The sequence below is a fragment of the Neoarius graeffei genome, chromosome 18 (assembly GCF_027579695.1).
Source record: "Neoarius graeffei isolate fNeoGra1 chromosome 18, fNeoGra1.pri, whole genome shotgun sequence".
Classification (NCBI taxonomy): domain Eukaryota; kingdom Metazoa; phylum Chordata; class Actinopteri; order Siluriformes; family Ariidae; genus Neoarius; species Neoarius graeffei.
Window position 1 is genome coordinate 10,250,719 of NC_083586.1, and position 27,116 is coordinate 10,277,834.

Below are 27,116 nucleotides of genomic sequence, written 5' to 3' on the forward strand. Positions count from 1 at the left end.
ACACTCCATTAGTCGAGTGTGGACACCCATGCACATTCTGGCACAAAGGTCTTTATCAGCATCAATTTCCTTGCAAGCCTCCCATATGAACTGAATCATGGCATCAACAGAACATGACTTGGTGCGAAAGCCTTATCTTTTACAGATCCCCAGAAAAAGAAGTCCATAGTGGTGAGAGCCAGCAAACATGGTTGCCAGCCAACGGCTCCCTGACGTCCAATCCACCTGTTGGGAAATTCTTTGTCAAGTAGCGCATGCACATTGAGTGCAAAGTGCGGTGGCACCCCATCCTGCTGAAAGTAGAAGTCATCCTGCTGTTGTTGTTCGCATATAATCCTTACTGTATACCTACTTTTGCAGCCCCCTGTACATACATGCATACACACACACACAGACACATATATATATATATATATATATATATATATATATATATATATATATATATATATACACACACACAGTGGTATGCAAAAGTTTGGGCACCCCTGGTCAAAATTGCTGTGACTGTGAACAGTTAAGCAAGTTGAAGATGACATGATCTCCAAAAGGCATAAAGTTAAAGATGACTCACTCCCTTAATATTTTAAGCAAAAACAATTTTTTATTTTCATCTTTTACATTTTCGAAATGACAAAAAAGGAAACGGGCCTGAAGCAAAAGTTTGGGCACCCTGCATGGTTAGTACCTAGTAACACCCCCTTTGGCAAGCATCACAGCTTGTAAACACTTTTTGTAGCCAGCTAATAATCTTTCAGTTCTTACCTGAGGGATTTTTGCGCATTTGTCCTTGCAAAAGGCTTCCAGTTCTACAAGTTTCTTGGGCTGTCTTACATGCACTGCTCTTTTGAAATCTATCCACAGATTTTCAAGGATTTTTAGGTCAAGGGACTGTGAGGGCCAGGGCAAAACCTTCAGCTTGTGCCTCTTGAGGTATTCCATTATAGATTTTGAGGTGTATTTTGGATCATCGTCTTATTGTAGGACCCATCCTCTTTTTAACTTCAATTTTTTTTACAGATGGTGTGATGTTTGCTTCCAGAATTTGCTGGTATTTATTCGAATCCATGTTTCCCACGACCAATGAAATGTGCCCTGTGCCACTGGCTGCAACACAACCCCAAAGCATGATCGAGCCACACCCATGCTTTAGAGTTGGAGAGATGTTCTTTTCCTGGAATTTGGCACCCTTTTTTCTCCAAACATACCTTTGCACATTGTGGCCAAAAAATTCAATTTTGATTTCATCAGTCCACAGGACTTGTTTCCAAAATTCATCAGGCTTATTTAGATGCTCATTTGCAAACTTCAGATGCTAAATTTTGTGGCTAGGAAACAGGAAAGGTTTTCTTCTGATGACTCTCCCATGAAGGTCATATTTGTTCAGGTGTTGCTGCATAGTAGAAGAGTGTGCCACCACTCCAGGGTCTGCTAAATCTTTCTGAAGGTCTTTTGCAGTCAAACAGGGTTTTTATTTGCTTTTCTAGCAATCCAACGAGCAGTTCTTTCAGAAAGTTTTCTTCGTCTTCCAGACCTCACCTTGATCTCCACTGTTTCTGTTAACTGCCATGTCTTAAAAAAACATTACAATCTGAGGAAATAGCTACCTGAAAACACTTTGCTACGTTCTTGAAGCCTTCTCCTGATTTGTGAGCATCAATTATTTTAGTATTCAGAATGCTAGGAAGTTGCTTAGAGGAGCCCATGGATGTTGATTTTAGTGACAAGTTTGAGGAGTCAGAGAATTTATACACCTTTGAAATCTGCATCATCTGACCTTTCCTAATGAAGAACTTGAACAAGCCACAGCTCAATAAGCTAATTAAGGTCTGGAACCTTGGTAAAAGTTACCTGAGAACTCAAATGTATTGGGGTGCCCAAACTTTCGCATGGTGTCCAGAGAACATTATCTGTGAACACAAGTCACCGTGCCATCTGCTGTTGCCAGCTGAAACTCTATAGTTCAAAGAAGAAGCCATATCTAAACATGATCCAGAAGCGCAGACGTCTTCTCTGGGCCAAGGCTCATTTAAAATGGACTGTGGCAAAGTGGAAAACTGTTCTGTGGTCAGACGAATCAAAATTTGAAGTTCTTTATGGAAGTCAGGGACACCGTGTCATTCGGACTAAAGAGGAGAAGGACGACCAAAGTTGTTATCAGCGCTCAGTTCAGAAGCCTGCATCTCTGATGGTATGGGGTTGCATTAGTGCGTGTGGCATGGTCAGCTTACACATCTGGGAAGACACCATCAATGCTGAAAGGAATATCCAGGTTCTAGAGCAACATATGCTCCCATCAAGATGACGTCTCTTTCAGGGAAGACCTTGCATTTTCCAACATGACAATGCCAAACCACATACTGCATCAATTACAGCATCATGGCTGCGTAGAAGGGTTCGGGTCTGGGTAGTGAACTGGCCAGCCTGCAGTCCAGATCTTTCACCCATAGAAAACATTTGGCGCATCATAAAACGGAAGATACGACAAAAAAGACCTAAGACAGTTGAGCAACTAGAATCCTACATTAGACAAGAATGGGTTAACATTCCTATCCCTAAACCTGAGCCACTTTTCTCCTCAGTCCCCAGATGTTTACAGACTGTTGTAAAGAGAAAAGGGGATGTCTCACAGTGGTAAACATGGTCTTGTCCCAACTTTTTTGAGATGTGTTGTTGCTATGAAATTTAAAATCACCTAATTTTTATCTTTAAATGATACATTTTCTCAGTTTAAACATTTGATATGTCATCTATGTTCTATTCTGAATAAAATATGGAATTTTGAAACTTCCACATCATTGCATTCCATTTTTATTTACAATTTGTTCTTTGTCCGAACTTTTTTGGAATCAGGGTTGTGTGTGTGTGTGTGTATATTATATATACACACACACACACACACACATACATACATACATATATATATATATATATATATATATATATAGGGGAGAGCGGGGTAAGATGAGCCACTTTTTACATTTTTCATCATAACTACATGTTAAAGCCATTTTTGCTTCCAGTCTACACACCATACCAAATTTCAAAGTGTACTGTTACTATCTGAGCAAAAAATAATTGATAAGCTCTTATGGTTAGAGTGATATTACCTCTTGAAAAAAAATGTCAAGTGGCTCAACTTACCCCATGCACGGGGTAAGATGAGCCACTGTGTGGGGTAAATTGAGCCAACACAAAACATGTTAGGTTAACAAAGTAAACAACTTTTATTATTAGAAATGCAATCAGTGAATCAAGTCAAGTCAATCAAGTGGGGGATAGGGCCGTTGCATAGAGAAGGGGAGATGAACAGAGAGAGGTGATAGAACGAGATGGGATAGGGAGGGATAGATAGATGGATAGAGAGAGAGATATGCATAGATAGATAGAAAGAGGGATGGTTAGAGAGGGAATGAGAGATGTACTATATTATAGAAATTAGTAAAACAGTAGAACAGTGCCAAAAAATCTTATTTCTTTCAGTAGGTTAAAACATGCAGCAATCATTCCATCCATAATAATTTCATCATTATTCAATGTTCCAAGCGTTCAAATTGCAAGGGAACACCATTTGCCTCTCCCTCCGTGCTGTCCCCCCAACAGTAAAGGGGCGGGGCAATTTTTTCACAATATCCTGTCTTGACAGGACAGCCTCATCTTTATCTTTGAAGACAAAGGTTGGCTTTCTTGCAGAGCCATGGCATGACCGGCTTCTTTTGAGAAATCTTGCCTCTATTTCGAAGACATCCAATTTGATTATCTGGCCAATGAAGAAATGCACTTTCTTCTTCCCTGTGAATTTTGCCACAACATAATCCCCCACATCTAACAACTGGTCTTCCTCATCTAATGTCATATATATATATATATATATATATATATATATATATATATATATATATATATATATACAGTGGTGCTTGAAAGTTTGTGAACCCTTTAGAATTTTCTATATTTCTGCATAAATATGACCTAAAACATCATCAGATTTTCACACAAGTCCTAAAAGTAGATAAAGAGAATCCAGTTAAACAAATGAGACAAAAATATTATACTTGGTCATTTATTTATTGAGGAAAATGATCCAATATTACATATCTGTGAGTGGCAAAAGTATGTGAACCTCTAGGATTAGCAGTTAATTTGAAGGTGAAATTAGAGTCAGGTGTTTTCAATCAATGGGATGACGATCAGGTGTGAGTGGGCACCCTGTTTTATTTAAAGAACAGGGATCTATCAAAGTCTGATCTTCACAACACATGTTTGTGGAAGTGCATCATGGCACGAACAAAGGAGATTTCTGAGGACCTCAGAAAAAGCATTGTTGATGCTCATCAGGCTGGAAAAGGTTACAAAACCATCTCTAAAGAGTTTGGACTCCACCAATCCACAGTCAGACAGATTGTGTACAAATGGAGGAAATTCAAGATCATTGTTACCCTCCCCAGGAGTGGTCGACCAACAAAGATCACTCCAAGAGCAAGGCGTGTAATAGTCGGCAAGGTCACAAAGGACCCCAGGGTAACTTCTAAGCAACTGAAGGCCTCTCTCACATTGGCTAATGTTAATGTTCATGAGTCCACCATCAGGAAAACACTGAACAACAATGGTGTGCATGGCAGGGTTGCAAGGAGAAAGCCACTGCTCTCCAAAAACAACATTGCTGCTCATCTGCAGTTTGCCAAAGATCATGTGGACAAGCCAGAAGGCTATTGGAAAAATGTTTTGTGGACGGATGAGACCAAAATAGAACTTTTTGGTTTAAATGAGAAGCATTATGTTTGGAGAAAGGAAAACACTGCATTCCAGCATAAGAACCTTATCCCATCTGTGAAACATGGTGGTGGTAGTATCATGGTTTGGGCCCGTTTTGCTGCATGTGGGCCAGGACGGCTTGCCATCATTGATGGAACAATGAATTCTGAATTATACCAGTGAATTCTTAAGGAAAATATCAGGACATCTGTCCATGAACTGAATCTCAAGAGAAGGTGGGTCATGCAGCAAGACAATGACCCTAAGAACACAAGTCGTTCTACCAAAGAATGGTTAAAGAAGAATAAAGTTAATGTTTTGGAATGGCCAAGTCAAAGTCCTGACCTTAATCCAATGGAAATGTTGTGGAAGGACCTGAAGCGAGCAGTTCATGTGAGGAAACCCACCAACATCCCAGAGTTGAAGCTGTTCTGTATGGAGGAACGGGCTAAAATTCCTCCAAGCTGGTGTGCAGGACTGATCAACAGTTACCACAAACGTTTAGTTGCAGTTATTCCTGCACAAGGGGGTCACACCAGATACTGAAAGCACAGGTTCACATACTTTTGCTACTCACAGATATGTAATATTGGATCATTTTCCTCAATAAATAAATGACCAAGTATAATATTTTTGTCTCATTTGTTTAACTGGGTTCTCTTTATCTACTTTTAGGACTTGTGTGAAAATCTGATGATGTTTTAGGTCATATTTATGCAGAAATATAGAAAATTCTAAAGGGTTCACAAACTTTCAAGCACCACTGTATATATATGTTGTTGTCATATATGACCAGTAAATGTGAAAACTTAAGTGTCATCCATATTGGGTAAGCTCAGCCACCAATGGGGTAAGTTGAGCCAGTGGCTCAACTTGCCCCACATCTAATGGCTCATCTTACCCCGTGGCCACCATTTTGTAGAAAAATGCTAATAAAGGGGATTAGGCTAATCAAAATTATTTTTATTAGCATTCATATCATAGCTTAGAAAGCCACTAACTTAACCCTAATGTGTCTAAATATTATTCTACTTTTGTCTTCTCTAAATCATCTTCACTGTGGACAAACATGGAATTGACTTAGAAAGCACAAAAACACATTTTTATAAATATCTCCCTCACCTAGTTTGACATGTGGTGCTCCTCTCCACAAGTGTAAGTAAATGGTCCTGCCCCCCTTTGAATGTGGTCACATGGTCACATTTGTGTACTGTTTCTTAGAAACAGGGGGTGGCTCATCTTACCCCCTGGCTCATCTTACCCCGCTCTCCCCTATATATATATATATGAAGTGACACTGATAAATAAATAATTAGTCCTGCCCCTTAGTACCAGAAGTTTAATGATTATTTGAAAACAGCATAAGGCTGTTTTAAATTAAAGGTGTCACTTGTCACTTTATCCATCCATTATCTGTAGCCACTTATCCTGTTCTACAGGGTCACGGGCAAGCTGGAGCCTATCCTAGCTGACGATGGGGGAGAGGCAGGCACACCCTAGACAAGTCGCCAGGTTATCGCAGGGCTAACACAGAAACAAATAACCATTCAAACTCACACCTACGGTCAATTTAGAGCCACCAGTTAACCTCAGCCGCATGTCTTTGGACTGTGGGGGGAAACTGGAGCACCCAGAGAAAACCCACGCAGACATAGGGAGAACATGCAAGCTCCACACAGAAAGGCCCTCGCCAGCCACTGGGCTCAAACCCAGAACCTTCTTGTTGTCAGACGACAGTGCTAACCACTACACCACCGTGTTACACTGCGATGACCTGCGACTTGTCCAGGGTGGACCCCGCCTCTCACCATAGTCAGCTGGGATAGGCTCCAGCTTGCCTGCGACTCTGTAGAACAGGATAAGTGGCTACAGATAATGGATGGAAATTTCTGGTGCTAAGGGGCAGGACTAATTATAAGGCTGTTTTAAATTAAAGGTGCACAGCATTAAAGGTGTCACTTTATCCATCCATTATCTGTAGCCACTTATCCTGTTCTATAGAGTCGCAGGCTAGCTGGAGCCTATCCCAGCTGACTATGGTGAGAGGCGGGGTCCACCCTGGACAAGTCGCAGGTCATCGCAGTGTAACACGGTGGTGTAGTGGTTAGCACTGTCGCCTGACAGCAAGAAGGTTCTGGGTTTGAGCCCAGTGGCTGGCGAGGGCCTTTCTGTGTGGAGTTTGCATGTTCTCCCTATGTCTGCGTGGGTTTTCTCTGGGTGCTCCAGTTTCCCCCCACAGTCCAAAGACATGCAGGTTAGGTTAATTGGTGGCTCTAAATTGACTGTGAGTGTGAATGGTTGTTTGTCTCTGTGTCAGCCCTGCGATAACCTGGCAGTTTGTCTGGGGTGTGCCCTGCCTGTCACCCATCATCAGCTGGGATAGGCTCCAGCTTGCCCGCAACCCTGTAGAACAGGATAAGTGGTTACAGATAATGGATGGATAAAGTGACACCTGTAATGCTGTACACCTTTCATTTAAAACAGCCTTATGCTGTTTTCAAATAATCATTAAACTTCTGGTACTAAGGGGCAGGTCTAATTATTCATTTATCAGTCATGAAAAATGCTTCTGCTGCTGTCAGTATAAGTGAAGGGCCATGGACTCTGTACTTGTCAGTCCAACTCAAGACGATATGACCCTGTTCCTCTGAGCATGAATTTGTCACTTACCGTGAAAAAGGCATGGCCTTTCTGCCTTTCAGTCATACTAACAGACACTGTCAGAAGTTGTCAATCTCAGTGAAGGGGGCATGACCTACATTCCAGTAAAGGACATGTAGTCTCTATAATGTGTCTGTCTTACTAAAGGAGGTGTGGCCTCTGTATCTGTCAGTCTTACTAAAGGAGGTGTGGCCTCTGCATTTGTCAGTCTTACTAAAGGAGGTGTGACTTCTGTAGTTGTCAGTCTCAATGAAGAAGGTGTGAGTCCCATTGGAGAAAGAATGTCCTCAAAAAGAAAATCATATAAAGTGGCTTTAATGCAACTCTGCTTTTGTGTATTTTATGTTTTCACTGTTTCTCCAAATTAATTTCACGACTGTAAACAACTGTCATATGTTCTTTGTGTTAAAAATAAACAAAGCTCATATTTTCATTCAGAAAGGGTGCCATTATTTATTTCAGTGCAAAATTATGGATGTCCACATGCAGATCAAGCCACTTCAGCTTCAAACATGTACAATATAAATAACGCACACTCCAGCTGCATGTTTAACCTTTGGCCAGAGTGGAAAATGGTGTTTTATGATGCAGTGTTATAAGCAGCTGCAAACACACTGTTATTGTTGCTATGGCTATCGCTTTGCTCCACTGCGAGAATAAAACTCTCAATAAGCAGCACTCAGGACCACAGCAAGTTCTCTGTAATCCCAGTTTAACCTGTAAAATATGTTATAAATAAAACATATTGTACAGTAACAGACATAGTCTGCAGGTATTTGTATTGAAACACTGAAGAACTGAATTTGGCCTGGGAGGATGATTAGCTGATGAGCTGACTCAGGTGTGTTAAATGAGGTAAAGTGCTAAACTCGGCAGTGTTTTGGCCCTGCAGCACGGAGGTACAACACTTCTGATGTGGAAACAGCATGCTGCACCCACCAGAATTATAATTATCCTTCATACAAACCAGTTACAGTCACTGTATCAAAGAAACATTCGACAAGAATGAAACTTTTCCACTCAAACAATCAAAACTATTTAGCTTTGTCCTAACAACTACAAAAAAAAGAAAAAAAATCACTCACTAGAATGTCTATTTAAATAAAATAACTTTCTCTCAACATATCTGATAAAATGAATAACAACAAATATATCATCTCATCTCATCTCATCTCATCATCTCTAGCCGCTTTATCCTGTTCTACAGGGTCGCAGGCAAGCTGGAGCCTATCCCAGCTGACTACGGGTGAAAGGCGGAGTACACCCTGGACAAGTCGCCAGGTCATCACAGGGCTGACACATAGACACAGACAACCATTCACATTCACACCTACGGTCAATTTAGAGTCACCAGTTAACCTTACCTGCATGTCTTTGGACTGTGGGGGAAACCGGAGCACCTGGAGGAAACCCACGCGGACACAGGGAGTACATGCAAACTCCGCACAGAAAGGTCCTCGCCGGCCATGGGGCTCAAACCCAGAACCTTCTTGCTGTGAGGCGACAGTGCTAACCACTACACCACCGTGCCGCCCAACCAATATATCAAATAAAATAAATATTCTACATTTTTGCTCTCAGTTCCCAGGAACCTTGTTGTCTGTGAGTATGAGCTGCACTATACATAAGCAGTTACATACAGGTATATTCACTTTGTCTTTCATTAGCATGGAGGAAAAAAATCAACAGGGAGGGACAGATGGTTGACCTGGTCATGGAAAGAAACGGCATGTGAAAGAAAGAAAGAAAGAAAGAAAGAAAGAAAGAAAGAAAGAAAGAAAGAAAGAAAGAAAGAAAGAAAACAAATCAACAGGAATTCAAACTGAAAAATAGAAAGAAAAAACTTATATTAATTATGTAATCCATTGGGCATTAAGTAATTAAATAAAAAAGAGCAAGAAGGTTGAAGAAAGAAAGAAAGAAAGAAAGAAAGAAAGAAAGAAAGAGATATCAAGAAAGAACACAAAACAATAGTCAAGTCAAGTTTATTTGTATAGCGCTTTTAACAATAAACATCGTCACAAAGCAGCTTTACAGAATTTGAATGACTTAAAACATGAGCTAATTTTATCCCAAATCTATCCCCAATAGGAATCCAAACTCACAAAGAGAAAGAAAGAAAGAAAGAAAGAAAGAAAGAAAGAAAGAAAGAACAAAAAATATAAACTGACAAAGAAAAAGAAAGAAAGAACAAAAATTCAAACTGACAAAAAGAAAGAAAGAAAGAAAGAAAGAAAGAAAGAAAGAAAGAAAGAACATGCCAAAAATCCAGTTAATATAGAAATAAGGTAAAAGTGGCTGAATACAAAACAGAAAGAAAGGATGAAGAACAGGAAGAAAATATATTCATGATTTGTGTAATCAGTGGGAGTTCCACCGAGTGAGTCGAAGTAAAGCTGCTGATTGGTTGGTTGCTGTAATTGTGCTATAAAACTCTGGAATTTATGAAACCAAAGAAGGAGAAGTGAGAAGCTGATGCTCCAGCTGGACCCACAGGAAAGCCGCCTCAGTGATAGTGTTAACACTTAATAACAGTTAGTGTAGACCTCAGAATGCTGGCTAAGTGATATTTCCCATCGGAATGTGATAGTATGGATTAGCTTCTCTCTCTCTCTCTCTCTCTCTCTCTCTCTCTCTAAATCCGCTCCACTGGGAGTGTGTTTTTTTTTTTTTAGATTGTTTGAGTTTCCCTCTTTATGCCAGAGAGAAAATATCCCAGTTAGCATGGCCCCTTAATGCGATTAGCCAAGACGAGTAACTTAAACGTAATTTAATGCGGAGATTTTTTCAAGATTTACTCCTCACTGTCCTAAGCACAAAAGGAGGGAGGATGGGAGGATATTGATGCTGGAATTAGCATACAAAACAGGGCAAAAGGGGATGTGTGTGAGCTTTAGCATGCTAAATCTAATGCTATTTACACTTAGCATACTTGATAGCTCTTCAGCACTAATTTGAGATAAGCTGGCTAAATCTGAAGCAAAGAGGCAAAGACAATAAAAAGTGGTGTTTGTGTGTGTGTGTGTATGTGTGTGTGTGTGTGTATGTGTGTGTATTATACAGTCAGATTTGTCTGCAATTCTTTATTGGAAAACATTAATTAATAACCTTAAACCTGACCCAAGACTACAGTATATTCAGAAACATCCAGACATTTCAAGCCTGAGGCAGAATTTCTGGTGATAAGAAGAGAACTAGAAATTAGCCCAAAGAATCGCTAATAGCATTAACTGTCACATATTTTCAAGGTCGTCCCAAAACAGCACAAAAACTTTTGTCACTGTTCACAGTTTGGAGTTTCATGTGTCAGTTTAGTGCACTAATTTCTGACATAGACTAGCAAGGAGCAATTTGGCCAAGTGAATCTGCTAGAAATTAATCTGTTCTAAGTGATTCGGCTTGAAATGATTCAACTAAAGCCATCCAGATAGAAGTGATTCAATTAGAAATGGCTAGTTAGAAATCAAATCAAGTTTATTTATCGGGTATGTCACAACATACAGTAGCTATTTACACTGAAATGCTTGTGGTGAGGCTACTCATATAAGAGAACATCACACACGCACACAGGACAAGAGCAAAGATAAGTAAGTACAATAAGAGTACAATGATGACAATATTCTGTATACTGCAACATAGTGAGAAAGAGAGGAAAACTAGATGCAGCACAGATTATTGAACTACAGTTGTGTAAAGTGAGAAGTGATACAGTGTCCAAGTGTCAAGTATCAAGTGTTAAGTGTAACTTGTCCAAGTGTAAAGTGTCAAATGTGATGTGACCATGTGTAAAATGCCCAAGTGTAAAATTTCAAATTTAAAATGTCCAAGTGTAAGGTGTCGAATGTAAAGTGACCAAGTATGAATGTCTTAAGGCTGAGGGTGCTGGGAAGTGTGGCTCACCCAGACAGAAATACCCAAACTGAATAAAAAATAGCTCCACATATATATATATATATCCATTATCTGTAGCCACTTATCCTGTCCTACAGAGTCGCATGCAAGCTGGAGCCTATCCCAGCTGACTATGGGCGAGAGGCGGAGTCCACCCTGGACAAGTCACTAGGTCATTGCAGTGTGTGTGTGTATATATATATATATATATATATATATATATATATATATATGGTGGTGTAGTGGTTAGTGCTGTCCCCTCACAGCAAGAAGGTCCTGGGTTTGAGCCCAGTGGCCGGTGAGGGCCTTTCTGTGTGGAGTTTGTATGTTCTCCCTGTGTCTGTGTGGGTTTCCTCTGGGTGCTCTGGTTTCCCCCACAGTCCAAAGACATGCAGGTTAGGTTAATTGGTGGCTCTAAATTGACCGTAGTTGTGAATGGTTGTTTGCCTCTGTGTCAACCCGGAGACTTGTCCAGGGTATACCCCGCCTCTTGCCCATAGTCAGCTGGGTTAGGCTCCAGCTTGCCTGTGACCCTGTAGAACAGGATAAGTGGCTACAGATAATGGATGGATATAAATCTTAGTCTCAATGGATATGTAAGACCTCAGCAAATATATTTCCAATGTCAGTAGCATTGTAACTGTTACTATGCCTGAGTAAATTGTGATACATCAAAGGAGAAATGTACATTTTTTTATCCTTGCCTAAATCTTCTTCTAGATTAGACAGTGGATAACACCATGATAGCAACAGTCCCATGCACAAAGATGGCACTTTTTCATTCAGCAGCTCCTTGACTACAACTAGACAAAAACATACTGTAGAAATACCACCAAGTACATACAGTCAAGCTGGAAAGTCTGCACACCCCTTTCACCTTCTCCACATTTTATTACGTTACAAACTTATTCTACAATATATTGAGTTCATTTTTTGTCACAGAATTCTACACAAAATAGCCCATAATGACAAAGTAAAAGCAGGTTTTTAGACATTTGTGCTAATTTATTAAAAATCAAAATGTAAAATATCATATGTACACAAGTGTGCACACCCTTTGATATGACACCCAGAAGTGAGCTGAGGTGCATTTTGTTTCCACTGATACTGCTGAAGATGTTTCTACAACTTAATTGGAGTCCACCTGTGGTAAATTCAATTGATTGGACATGATTGGGGATTGCCAACACCTGCCTATATAAGGTCCCCCAGTTGACAGTGCATGTCAGAGCAAACTCCAAGCCATGGGGGCAAAGGAATTATCTGCAGACCTCAGAAACAGGATTGTGTCAAGGCATAGATCTGGAGAAGGGTACAGAAAAATTGCTGCAGCTTTACAGGTCCCAAAGAGCACAGTGGCCACAATCATTCATAAATGGAAGAAGTTTGGAACCACCAAGAATCTTCCTAGACCTGGCCACCCAGCCAAACTGAGCAATCAGGGAAAACGGGCCTTGGCCAGGGAGGTGAGCAGGAATCCAATGGTCACTCTGAAAGAGTTCCAGTGTATCCTTGTGGAGATGGGAGAAGCTTTCAGAAGATCAATCATCCAGGCAGCACTCTACAAATCAGGCCTTTACGGTAGAATGGCCAGACAGAAGCCACTCCTTAGTAAAAGGCATGACAGCCCACTTGGAGTTTGCCAAAAGGCACCTAGAGGACTCTCAAACCATGAGAAACAAGATTCTCTGGTGTAATGAAACCAAAATTGAACTTTCTGGCCTGAATACCAATCATGTCTGAATACCAAGTGGCAGCATTATGATGCGACTAGTCCTGATAGAGGGAAAGATGAATGCAGCTAAGAACACCAAGATCCTTGAAGAAAACCTGCTCCAGAGTGCTCTGGACCTCAGACTGGGGCGAAGGTTTACCTTCCAACATGACAACGACCCAAAGCACACAGCCAAGAGAACAAAGGAGTGGCATTGGAGAAAGTCTGTGAATGTCCTTGAGTGGCCAAGTCAGAGCCCAGACCTGAATCCAATTGAACATCTATGGATTCAGGAGCTGAAAATGGCTGTGTACCGATGCTCCCCATCCAACCTGATGGAGCTTGCAAGGATATGCCAAGAGGAATGGGCAAAAATGTCCAGGAACAAGTGTGCCAAGCTGATGGCTTCTTTCCCAAGACACCTTGAAGCTGTAATTGCTGCCAAAGGTGCATCAACCAAGTATTAGGCTAAGGGTGTGTGCAAATATGTAACCCCTAAATAACCTATTTTTGTTGATAAAATAAAATTGCATATTTTTTTAAAAACCTGCTTTCACTTTGTCATTATTGGCTATTTTGTGTAGAATTTTGTGACAAAAAAAATGAACTCAATCTCTTGTAGAATAAGTCTGTAACATAAAACTTGGAGAAGGTGAAAGGGGTATGTAGACTTTCCAGCTTGACTGTAGATACTACAAAGTTTTTAGTATGTATAGAACTTACCAAAACAGCATATTTTTTTTTCTTTTTACCAGAAATCAATTATAGTAGCATTGTATTGAACCCAGATCAGTTCTGTAGGGTTTAAGAAATGAAGTGTCCATGTTACAGAGGGGGAGCAGAAGGAAAAGCAAGAGAAATGTTTGTCAAGTGACTTGATCATATTTGATAGCCTGCAGGGAAAAACTGTTCTTTAGTCAGCTTATGTGTGAGTGGATGATCCAGAAAGCATTTCCTAGATAGCAATTCAGATAATAAACTGTGTTCTGGATGACTGAGGTCTGAGGTGATTTCGTGTGCTTTCCTGAGGCACCACGACCAGTAGATGTTTTGTCTGGCTGGGAGTTTATTGCCAGCGATGAGTTCTGCTGTTCTCACCACTTTCTGGAGACTCTTGCATTTGTGTGTGGAGTAATTGCCACACCATACAGTACTGGACCCAGTCAGGATGCTCTCTGTGATACAACAGGAGAAGCTTGTAAGGGTTTTGGGGTTCAGGCCAAACTTCTTCATCTGCAGGAAGTAAGCCTCTGGCAAGCAGATCTTATGCTTGTCTTAGTGTCATGAGATCAGGTGAAATGATGGACAAAAACATAGAAGTGATGTGGATGGTAGTCATTTGGGAAGAATTTGGTTAGAAAGTATTTAGTTAGAAGCAGTTTGGTTAGAAATTCAGAAATAAATCTGTGAGAAGTAATTCATATAGAAGTCATTTATTGTTATGGTTCGAAGTGATTTATGTAGTTAGAAAGAGTTAATTTACAAGTAGTTTTGGTAGAAGCAACTACTGAGTCAAGTTAGGACCAACTTGTTTAGAAGTGATTTAGTTCGAAGGGATTCAGTTCAAAGAGATTATGTTCAAAGCAATTTGTTAAGAAGTAATTTGGTTTACAAAGAGTCACTTAGAAAATAATTTGGTTCAAAATAATTCAGTTAGAACAGAATCATTGCTGGTTCAAAGCAATTTGCTTTGAAGTGTTTTAACTGTAGCTGATTCGTTTAGAAGCAAATTTGGTTCCAAGCAATTTAGTTAGAAGTCATGCCAGTCAATGATTTGATTAAAAGTAATTTGCTTAGAAGTGATTTAATTACAAATTATTCAAATTGAAGTGATTTGTTTTGAAGCAGTTTAGTTAAAAGATAATTGGTTAGAAGTGATTTGGTTAGAAATTATTTCGGTAGAATTCATGTGATTAGAAGTGATTTAATGAGAAGGTATTTGTTGACAAAAAATTTGTTTAGAAGCTAATTGGTTAGGGGTGATTTGGTTTGAGTAATTTCAACTGGAGTGATTAAATTACAAGTGAAAAATGGTTGAAATGTTTTATGAAGAATTCAACCAGTTTGAAATGATTTGATGAGAAATTATTTAGGTAGAAGGAATTCAGTTATTTGGCTGAAAATTATTTCGAAGCTATTTAGTTAAATGTGAATCAGGTAAAAGTATCTTGCTTCGGAATGATTTAGTTATTGGTGCTTCCTTTAGAAGTGATTTAATTAGAAGGGATTCAGTTAGAAGTTATTTAGAAACTATTTGGTTATAAGTGATTTATTTCAAAGTAATTTGGTTAGAAGTAACTTGGTTAGATGTGATATTGTTAGAAGTGATTCAGTTCTAATTAATTTGGTTATGAGTGAGTCATTTATAAGTGTTCTGGTTAGAAATGAATTGGGTTGAATCAACTCAGTTAAAAGAGATAGGAAAGAAATTACAGTATTTTGAACCTATTTGGTTAAAAGTGTATCAGATAGAAGTGAATTAGTTAAAAGGTATTTCATTATAAGTGCTTCCTTTAGATGTGATTCATGCATAACTCTTTTATTTAGGAGTGGTTTGGTTCAAACTGATTCGGATGACTGTATAGTTTGTGTTCGATTCTTTATATTTTGCCTTTTTATGAAACTATTTATAGTACAAATGCTGTTCGAGTCAGTTTGGGGCATGTGATGATGCTAAACTAGCATAGGCTTTCACAACATGTTAGTGACAATACCTCCATAACTCTAGTGCAAAACCAGAGAGAGAGAATAAAGGAAAGGGTGTGAGACATGGTTAGATAACTTGATTTCTATTGTTATTTTTAATGGTATACAGTGCCTTGTGAGAGTATTCACCACTTTTTTTCTTTCTTTTTTCTGTTTTGTCGCATTACAACCTGGAATTAAAATGGATTGGGGGTACCATTTTATTTGCACAACATTCTGACATGAACAATAATTAAGACAAAAAAGTATTGAAATTTTGAGTGTGCTTATGTACTTGTCCAGGGTGTACCCCACCTCTCACCCATAGTCAGTTGGGAGAGGCTCCAGCTTGCCTGCGACCCTGTAGAACAGGATAAGTGGCTACAGATAATGGATGGATGGATGGATGGAATGTGCTTATGTATTCATCTGGCAAATTCAATACTGTGTAGAGCCATCTTTTGCTGCAATTACAGCTGCAAGTCTCTTGGGGGTATGTCTCTATTAGCTTAGCACATCTAGCCACTGGGATTTTTGCCCGTTTTTGAAGGCAAAACTGATCCAACTCCTTTACGTTAGATGGGTTGTGTTGGTGTACAGCCATCTTTAAAACATGCCACAGATGCTAAATTGGGTTTAGCTCTAGGCTTTGACTAGGCCATTCCAATACATTTAAATGTTTCCCTTTAAACCACTCCAGTGTCGCTTAAGCTTAGGGTCACTGTCCTGCTTTAAGGTGAACCTCCATCAAAGTCTCAAATCTCTCGCAGACTGAACCAGGTTTTCCTCAAGAATTGCCCTGTTTTATTGCCATCCATCTTTCCTTCAACACTGTCCAGTTTTCCAGCCCTTGCCAATGAATTGAAAAAAAAAAAATATCCCCACAGCATGATGCAACCACCACCATGCTTCACTGTGGGAATGGTCTTCTTGGAGTAAATGGAAGCATTGGGGTTGAGCCTCTTATAGTGTTTCCCACGATGGACAAAAAGTTAAATTTTTGTCTCATCTGATCAGAGAACCTTCTTTCATGTGTTTAGGGAGTCTGCCACATGCTGTTTGGTGAACCCCAAACATGTTTTATTATTATTATTGTTGTTATTTATTTTTTAAGCAATAGCTTTTTTTTCTTTTTTGTTTTTCTGGCCACTCTTCCATAAAGCCCCACTCTGGGGAATGTACAGCTTAAAGTGGTCCTATGGACAGATACTCCCATCTCTGCAGTGGATCTTTTCAGCTCTTTCAGCATTATCTTTTATATCTTTGTTGAATCTCTGATCAATGCCCTCTGGTGAGTTTTGGTGGGTGGTCTACTTTTGTGAGGTTTGTAGTGGTGCCATATTCTTTCCATTTTGTTACAATGGCTTTAACTGTGCTCCGTGGGATGTTCAAAGTTTGGGATATACATTTTTTATATTATTTCTCCACAACTTTATCTCTGACCTGTTTGGAGTGCTCATTGGTCTTTATGTTCCTTGTTAAGTAGTGTTGCAGACTCAGGGGCCTTTCCAAACAGTTATATTGAAATTATGTGATAGATCATGTGACGCTTTGCGCACAGGTGAACCTTAATCGACTAATTGTGTGACTTATAAAGTTTACTAGTTGGAACAGATCTTGTTTATGGATTTTCTAGCAAAAGAGGGGGGAATCCATATGCACAGAAAGAGAAACACGTAGAAAGAGAGGGAGGCTGTAATCATACCAATAAAGAGGTAAGGAGAGGGAGAGAGAGAGAGAGTAAATGTGCCAGGATTGTGTGACAGGATTGATGCGAGTCCGTCAACTTTTATCGCGTTGCACTGCCCTCTGTAGGTAGGTCTCTCTCTCTCTCTCTCTCTCTCTCTCTCTCCATGTACGCGTATCTTAACACTTAATGATCATTCCCCCCCTCATAATTTTGCTCCAAATTTGTCACCCGGGATTGTCTCCAGGCTGCATGCAATGCATGCAGGCGCGCACGCGCACAAGCTCAAGGGCGCACGCTCTCACACAGTTAACTTTGCAGGGTGCACCACCAACACCATGAACCCTTGAATCCACGGGTGTGAGTGAGAGAGAGAGAGAGAGAGAGAGAGAGAGAGAGATCTAATGGCTGGTGTTGAGTGTGCGGACGGATGGAGCATCATCAGCATCAGGATCCCTGCACGCGCACCGCCACCGTACTCCCAATACACGCGCGCACAGCAGTGTGTATAATCGTCTGCTAGTCTGAGAGAAGTGAGAGCGCAAGCGACGCGAGATAGAGAGAGAGAGAGAGAGAGTGATGATGATGATGATGATGATGATGCACGCGCGCGCGCATCATCATCATCACCACTACCACCATCATTATCCAGAGAAAATTCAGTATTAAAAAGGATCGGATTTTCTTTTAATAATAATTGTACTAATAATAATAAGAAGAAGCCAGAGTGAGTCAGCGAGAGAGAGAGAGAGAGAGAGAGAGACTGGAATAATCGGCAAGGATTTTGCAGCCTGGCGCGCGCGCGCTACGTTCCGGTTAACGGATGTCGTGATGCTGGTGCCGCTTCGGAGACGATCAGCCCGGTAAGGAATACATGGAAATGACGAAGAGTACAAAGATGATAAAAGAAAAGGAAAGGGAAGGAAAAGGCAAAAAAACCTTCACGAAATAACACAGAATTAGGCGTAATGAAATGATGTGAAAGCTCTGATGCGGCTTGAATGACGGAGACACCGCCACGCGCTAAGGATTTTATCACGAGTTTATCAGTGTAAATTGGTCAAAAATGTGATTTATTTAATGTGTGCTTGATGGCAACCGTGTGCAAATATTTGTAGGAGGCATCAGGGTGTTAAAGTATCACGATTTGCATGTGTGGGTACATAAATGCGGCCAATTTTGCTTATATATATATATATATATATATATATATATATATATATATATATATGTGTGTGTGTGTGTGTGTCTGCGACAAAAAGTCGTGTGTGGATGTGCTTTGAGATCTCTCTCTCTCTCTCTCTGTGTATTTGCGTGCGTCGGCGAGTGTCTCCGGTCTCAGAGAGAGAGAGAGAGAGAGAGAAAGAAAGAAGGTAGATGGGATGTTGATTTGCATGAATCATGAGATCTCACAGAAACGCTGTATTCCGGGATTATTATTTCCAAACCTCGGATAATTTAGCCTAATCCCGGATAGTGTAAATAAGATGAATGATAAAATAATCGATGGAGCTGAAATGGAGAGATTTGGAACTGCAAAGAGTTTTTCGATTTCACGATCATCGTTTTTTTTCCCCCACAGAAATGCATGGGGCATCATCAGATTTATATACACGCGCGCACACACACGCACACGCATGCTGAAGGTTTGGGTCTATTTAAACCGAATTAAACTCGTTAACCGGCGTTCGAAAATAGGAGAACAGGAGTGATCGGATATGGGGTGAGTAGATAAAGCTTATTAAACACTCGTTTACTAAGCTCACGGGTTCTACCATGTACATATTTATGCATAAACAATGGCTAATATTCAGAGTGCATGCTCCTATCACCAGCCGTACATGTTCAGTATTCTCAGTCAAGGCAGTTGCTCTTTTCAGGCAAATTTCCAAGCAGTTGTGGTGTTGCTACTTCTCATTTAAACAAATAAATATCGAAAAATGTTCTTCATGTGTTCCTGCTGTTCCCTGTATTCATAATACTCGCCTTCGAGGTTGTTTTGTGTGCTAGAATGTTGGGTATGTCCTCGGTGTTTTATTAATTAATGCATGTGGCTCAAATAAATGCATTTCTTATTAAAGATTTGGGTGAATTATTTATTTTTCCATTCTTTAATGTGAATATCTAACATTAGCGTGTTTAATATTTCACAAGAAAATCTCAGTATGTCTGTTATCGTATCTTAAAGATCCTTTTACCCATTTTCTATTTATTCCAAAAAGTTTGATTTGCCCTTTTTCTGCCTTTTCCAGATGACACCACAGTCTGCAGCGGCACTACAGTGAACGGCGCCATTCAATTTGATGAAAATGCGTGTCTGGATACTGATGCTAATCTTGCTGCTTGCTGCTTCTCTGAGCCTGTGTGAAATGTATGACAATTATGGGGAGATCTGTAGGAATTTGTGCACTTGTGAAGAAAAAGAGGGTATCCTGACGGTCAGCTGTGAGAACCGGGGCATCGTAAGACTGTCAGAAATCAACCCGGTTCACTTCCCTACGTATCACCTTCTACTGACAGGAAACCTGCTGAAAAAATTGTCTGTCAATGATTTTATCAACTATACTGGAGTCACCATTTTGCATTTAGGTAACAATGACATATCCGAAGTTGAGACTGGGGCTTTTAATGGACTCCAGGGATTAAGGAGGTTGCATCTAAACAACAACAAAATAGATGTTCTTAGGGATGATACCTTTACTGGATTAGAAAACCTGGAATACCTTCAGATTGATTATAATTTTATTAGCATTATTGAACCCAGTGCTCTCAGTAGGCTCCACCGCCTGACTGTGCTAATTTTGAATGACAACCTCTTGTCATCGCTGCCTACCAATATTTTCCGAAATGTGCCCTTGACCCACTTGGATCTCAGGGGCAACCGCTTGAAAATGTTCCCTTACATTGGTCTTTTGGAGCACATGGATAAAGTCGTGGAATTACAGTTAGAGGAGAATCCATGGAATTGTTCCTGTGAACTTATCGCATTAAAAGCTTGGTTAGAAAGCATTGCCTACACGGCACTAGTTGGTGAGGTGGTCTGTGAGACTCCATTCCGGCTCCACGGCCGTGATCTTGATGAAGTCTCCAAGCAGGAGCTGTGCCCTCGGAGGGCCATTTCGGAATATGAGATGCGTCCGCCACCACCTCTCAGCACGAACGGATATTTTCAGACGACGCCAGCAGCAGTGACTTCCTCAGCCACATCCTCAGCAGTGCTGAGGTCCTCATCCCGACCTACTAAGGGCACTCGGCAGTCCAACAAGACCAAGTCAAAGCCCACTTCTCGCATCCCAGGCAATCCCTACAACTATGGGCCAATTATAGCTTTTCAGACCAAATCTCCTGTGCCTTTGGATTGCCCTACGGCATGTACGTGCAACCTTCAGATCTCTGATCTTGGGCTCAATGTCAATTGCCAGGAACGGAAAATTGAGAGCATATCAGATCTAAAGCCCAAGCCGTATAATCCCAAAAAGATGTACCTCACTGGGAACTATATCCCTGTCGTGCGCCGATCGGATTTTGTTGAGGCAGAGGGGTTGGATTTGTTGCACTTGGGAAACAATCGGATAGCACTCATACATGATAGGGCATTTGGGGATTTGATTAACCTGCGCAGGTTGTACTTGAATGGCAATTTGATTGACAGGCTCACTGCAGACATGTTCTTTGGGCTCCAGAACCTGCAGTATCTGTATTTAGAGTACAACAAAATCCAGGAGGTTGTTGCAGGTACCTTCCGTTTTGTGCCAAACCTTCAGCTGCTTTTCCTAAACAACAATCTTCTAAAAACCTTGCCAGGAGGCATCTTTTCTAGTATGTCACTATCAAGGCTAAATCTACGCAACAACCACTTTCAAAACCTGCCTGTGAGTGGAGTTCTAGATCAGCTCAAGGCTTTGGTGCAAGTTGATCTCTTTGAAAACCCTTGGGATTGCACGTGTGATGTGGTTGGCATGAAAATATGGCTGGAGCAGCTCAACTCTGGCACTGTGGTTAATGACATCATATGTGCAACTCCAAAGAGACTTGCAGGGCAAGACATGCGCAGCATCCTTTCTGAACAACTGTGTCCTGATTATTCGGATATTGTTGTATCTACGATAGCTTTGTCGGAAGCAACTTTGGAAGGAAAGGTAATCACCACAGAGACCCCCTTGGGCTTCAATACTCATTCAAGCACTGTTCCATTGTCAGTGCTTATCCTTAGCCTCCTCCTAGTCTTCATAATATCTGTTTTTGTGGCTGCTGGGCTGTTTGTGGTAGTCGTGAAACGGCGAAAAAAATCACAAAGTGACCGCACCAGCACCAACAACTCGGACGTAAGCTCCTTTAACCTTCAGTATAGTCTTTATAGCAATCGGTCAGTACCCAAAGTCAAACCCCCCGCAGGTCATGTCTACGAGTACATCCCCCATCCTCTTGGGCCTATGTGCAAAAACCCCATTTATAGATCCAGAGAAGGTACTGCTGTGGAGGATTATCCTGATCTTCATGAGCTCAAGGTTAGCTACAGAAATACCAATGAGGAAGAGCGGGATCCCACATCAAGGAGCCCTACGTACACTGTTAGCACTATTGAACCTCGGGAGGAGCCTTCCACAGCTCAGGATGCTGAGCATTTCTTCCGGAGGATCTTAGAGCCAGATAAAACTCCAAATAGTGCTGGAAATAGGTATGATTACAAGTACCCCAGTCCTGGATCTTACACATACAACCCAAATTTTGATGTACGGCGGCAATTCTTGCATCCTGAAGGAATTAGAGAAACTATGCTCTATAGCTCAGCTCCAAGTACTGTCTACGTGGAGCCGAACAGGAATGAATATTTGGAACTAAAGGCAAAACTCCAAATGGAGCCGGATTACCTCGAAGTTCTTGAGAAACAGACAACGTTTAGCCAGTTTTAAAACTTGTCGATGAACACGTGTACTGTTAGAGATTTTCACCCCATTTCCACATGAAGGGTGCATCGGTGTGTATGGGGTACGCCATCTTTAAAGAAACAACAGAACAAAGGCAATGGAGGAAATTCCGACAATGGGGTGTGCCAAACTGTCTTACTTTAATTTTTAAAGATACACGACATTAAAGGAAATTAAAAAAAGGGAAAAAAAATAACCTCTCGGGATGAAAGCACGAGTTGTGATACAAAACTGGTAATGCAAAAATCGCAAAATCTATTTTTTTAAGTTGACGAATTGAATACACTTAAATACATAAACGTAGCTGTACAGATTAATCCAAGTATGTTTTTTTTTCAGGAGTATAACCATGCAGATATTGCGAACTTTAACAATACAAAATTGAAAAAGAACACTGTATTACAGTGCATCTAACTGTGCAGGACAATTCCTCTGCTCTAGTCTGTAAGTAAGTAAGTATTTATTGGTATAATCTCCATGTATTTTAATATTATTTGATTATTCATCATTATGACCTGTACCATTATCCCTCTGTACAAGCTTTTCGTTTGTAATTTTTTGATCATTTACTGTAGCTTGCATTGTACAAGTGGCTTTCTTTCAGTGGTGGCACACCCCCCTCCCAATCTTCCCAAACCTCCCAATCCTCCACCTTCATCTCCAGTGTCAAAGAGAGACTTTTGCTTAATTTAAAGATTTAAAAAAAAGAAGTGTCTTTGTATGCCGTCTGCACTTTTTTTGGAAAAAAAAAAGAAAGAAAGTAAAATGGAGGGCCAATGTTGGTCTTTCCAGCTATCATTAGAGGAATTATTATATATTAAAATGATTCATTCATTCTTAATATGTATTTTAATATGTTATCAAAAACAAATTCATAAATGATAATTGAAGTAATAATTATGTTGTGTAATACTATTTTAATGTAACACCTATTTTTATACAAGCATTCGCAATTCTCTCTTTTTTCCCCTTTACTGTTTTTTTTTTACTGCTTTCCATTTATTATTGCACTATATCGACCAAAATATGTTTGTCATCAATAAATATGATGTCAGGTTCTTATATACAGTACATACATATATACACATCACTGTTGGCAACACGTTTCCGTTAGGACAGTCTTCTGGCACGAGGAGTCAAGTGATTTTAGGAGTTACATTAGCAATGCTAATCAATACAGAGTTGTAACCAGTGCTCATTGGCGTTCCTAAAACAATCAATGCCTCTTGAATAAACATTTTTTTCTGTGCTGGAAAAACAAAGCAAAAAAAGAAAAAAAAAGGAAAGAGAAAACGTGCTGTAGTAGAAGGTTATTAGCACTGGAATTTGAAAATGGCAGGGTTAATATCACAGTAGCTGCAGGCCATGTCATCCACTCTTTGCTCAACTGCTGCATTTTAATAAGACGTACTGAAATCTCTTGATTGCATGAGACTGCATTTTTACTTCTGACTGCAATGTGAGTTTTTACCTTGTAATTACTGGTATTCGGTTTATTTCTGGTTCAAAGATTTAGTTTGCTTGATTGAAATTTTCTTCTCCAGAAAGAAAGTACAACAGTCTCAAAAAACAACTAAAGGTTTATTGCTGGTATTCGGTGATTTTTGGACCACCAACTTTTCATGCTCTGATATGAAAAGCTTTTCAATAATGAACAGTAGACAAAATTCAATTGTTTGTGAAAATATTTCAATCCCCCAAGTTATGGAGTTTTGGTCTGTGTACATTGAGTTTATTCATTTTACATTGGCATGCACTAAAATAGGAAATCATAATAATTTCATACGATTTTTTTTGACAAATAAAATATTGAATTGAGTTTAGTTGTGTTCACTTGGAGTGGCATGGTGGTGCAGTGGTTAGCTCTATCTTATCACAGCAAGAAGGTTCTGGGTTTGAACCTTGTGACTCACTGGGGCCTTTCTGTGTAGAGTTTGCATGTTCTCCATGTGGGTTTTCTCCTACAGTGTAAAGATGTGTGGATTTGGTCAAATGGTTTGTAAAATCTGTATTTAACCTAGGTTGAATTGGTGAACCACATTTTATCTCGATTAAATATATAGACAGCATTCAATCTAGATTAAATTTATAATTTTTGTCTGTTTTGAGACAGTTAGCTTTTTGTTAGGGTTTGGGTTAGTTTTATTTTAGGGTTTGGGTTACCTTTTTGTTGGGGTTTGGGTTAGTTTTATTTTAGGGTTTGGGTTAGCTTTTTGTTAGGGTATGGGGAAAATTCACAATGTTAACCTGTGTAGTAGTAAACACTGGACAGGAAAATGTGAGTTCAAATCCTGGTGAATACAATAAAAAAAAACTTTATTTCATTGTGATTTGTTGAGTGTTTATAGAGAGGTAGTTGAGAAGGTACAACATCAAGGGAAGGGAATCCAGGTGATGAGGACCAGAGAGGGGAGGTTAGTGGGTAGAAAGAGGAGAGAGAGCGTGTGAGAGAAGATGACAATTTCCATTTTCTTCTTTCTTTCTTTAATTATTTCACCCCTCCCCCAAAAAAAAACACCCCCCTATTTTTTTATGACACCCCATAAAAATCCCTTTTCAAACAGTTGAACCTTGGTTGAATACACATTTTACCTAGGTAAGATGTGGTTCACCAATTCTGCTTACAGTAGGTTGAATTACAGGTTTAACCTAAGACTGGATTTAACCTGCAACAGCTACTCTAAATTGCCCATAGGTGTGAATGTGAGTGTGAATGGTTGTTCTTCTCTGTGTTAGCCTTGCATCACCTGTCCAGGGTGTACCCCAACTCTTGCCTGGAGTCAGCTGGGATTGGCTCCAGTTTCTCCCATGACCCTGAGAGATAAGCGATATAGATGATGAATGGATGTTTCTCCTTGTTTCACTGCATAAAGTCTACAAATCAAATATTCACAAATTCAAATCTGCAGTGCATTTCAGTGTTACAAGTAGACGATTCTCTGGTTAAGATATGTACTCTGGAACCTTATTCTGTTTTCATAAAAAGCACTACTTTTTTGCAAAAAAAAATATATATATATAAATAATAAAGTTCACCCGCAACATCATTCTCCTTTACCGTCACCACACCATTGTGCTATTATTTTTTTAATCATGTAAAAATTCATATTTGCAGTATATCAGACACTAACAGCTATCTGTAGTTGACTGATTAATTACTGATCCACATCCGGACCATTCAGGATCATTCATTTTAGCCCTGAAATGAATTAGCAATGATGCAAAACAAGCAAAGATGAAATACAGTCATGGTTGAAAGTCATACGGTTGAATCCACCGGAAAAAACTTGACACGATTACTATCATAATCGTTTTCGATATTTTTGCCTCTGTTCTTTCTTTTGCCTTTGCAACATTTTTAAAAAAGCAACACTGAATTCCTTGCTTTAATTAAATATGCTGTATTTCTTCTCTTTTTGTAAAATGGCTGTGCTGAGTATTGGGTTTAGAATGTGACACCCCCCGTTCCAGTGATAAAGAGCTCCACTTTCTCTCTTTCTGTCGACTCGAGGGCCTCGTTCCAAATCGCGATGTGACGCGGGGGCTTTTTATAGCCATGGAAAAGAGGAAGGGGGACGAATCAGACCTGTTATGGCAGGACAGACCTTGACACGGTGTTAATCTCTGAATTGCTGCCAAGGGATTGGGATGTGATTAATCGGTGACGGTTACTAATTGTCAAGAAGAAGCTGCTTCATTTTTATGGCTGCGTTTCCAGCGAATTAAATCTGGACTGATCCTTCACCATCTTGGACCCTGAAACAGATCCCAGATCATCAATTGCGTAAATAGTAACCCTGGCATTATGAATTTGGACCACTCATGCCACCAGCATGCTAATTCTAGACCACTTAGAGCTCGTCAGCCCATATGGTGAACTAAAGAGGAGCAATCTGAACACAGTGCAGTAGAGCTTGTGCATCAGGAATACGAGGCCAGCCGTTTATGATGATTATTTATTATTATTATTTTTGGCACACATTGGTAATGTGCTCCATCCTGGCCCACACTAGCAGAGGATTAGCGCTGACATTCGGGCCTCTATACCTTCAGGAATTTATAATCAAGCTTTACTGGCTGTCCACTTCATAAATGCCAAGATAACCTGGGTTTGGCTTTATGGTGAATGAAGTGGTTTGGTCATTTGGGTGAAATTGGATGTTTTTTTTCTTTTTTCTTTCTTTTTTTTCTGGGGATGGAAAGCTTCACTAGATGCTATTGTTCCTGAAGTTAGGATTGTGAGTGCTGAAATACACCTGGATAAACCATATCCGAATAATATCCCAGCTAATCTCTTCTTCCACTATTTAACTGCTTTGGTTTTTGGTTGTTTTATAATTCAGATTGAACTTCTATTTAATTTCTTACTTAAAAAGGTCCATTGTTAATGATTTATTTATATGCAAAGATCATGGAAGTTTGATTTTATACAATAATTTCTACAACAACAACGTCAACAACAAAGAAAAAAAACAGTTTCTGGTCCTTTGGATGGCCAAACATTCTCAAAATAAAATACCATTTTTTCCTTTTTGTTTGATTGATTTTTTTTTATTAACAATGGCATGCTAAGTTTTCCAAAAATCATATGAATTGAATTGTCCAAATGTCCCCCTTGTTTAACAGTTTTGCATAACAGTTCAAAATATTTGAAAGAATAACCATAAACCTATAAAACCATAACAATCTATTTTTCCCTTAGAATTTATTTTAATGAGGACAGTTATTTATATACTCATCACATCTGTAGGATAGATATTTTTATAGGTTACTTTTTGTTATTTATTTATTTTCA

The 27,116-nt window shown here is 39.7% G+C and overlaps 1 protein-coding gene across 1 annotated transcript; it reads left to right on the forward strand.

Moving 5' to 3' along the window:
* The first annotated feature begins 19,696 nt into the window (after nucleotides 1-19,696).
* On the forward strand, nucleotides 19,697-22,306 carry LOC132866594 (SLIT and NTRK-like protein 5). Its single transcript, XM_060899400.1, has one exon. The coding sequence runs from the start codon at nucleotides 19,697-19,699 to the stop codon at nucleotides 22,304-22,306; it is 2,610 nt and encodes an 869-aa protein (XP_060755383.1).
* Nucleotides 22,307-27,116: the final 4,810 nt, after the last annotated feature.

Excerpts from the sequence above, each read along its gene's own strand:
- LOC132866594 (XM_060899400.1), top strand. The coding sequence starts at position 19,697 with ATGAAAATGCGTGTCTGGATACTGATGCTAATCTTGCTGCTTGCTGCT.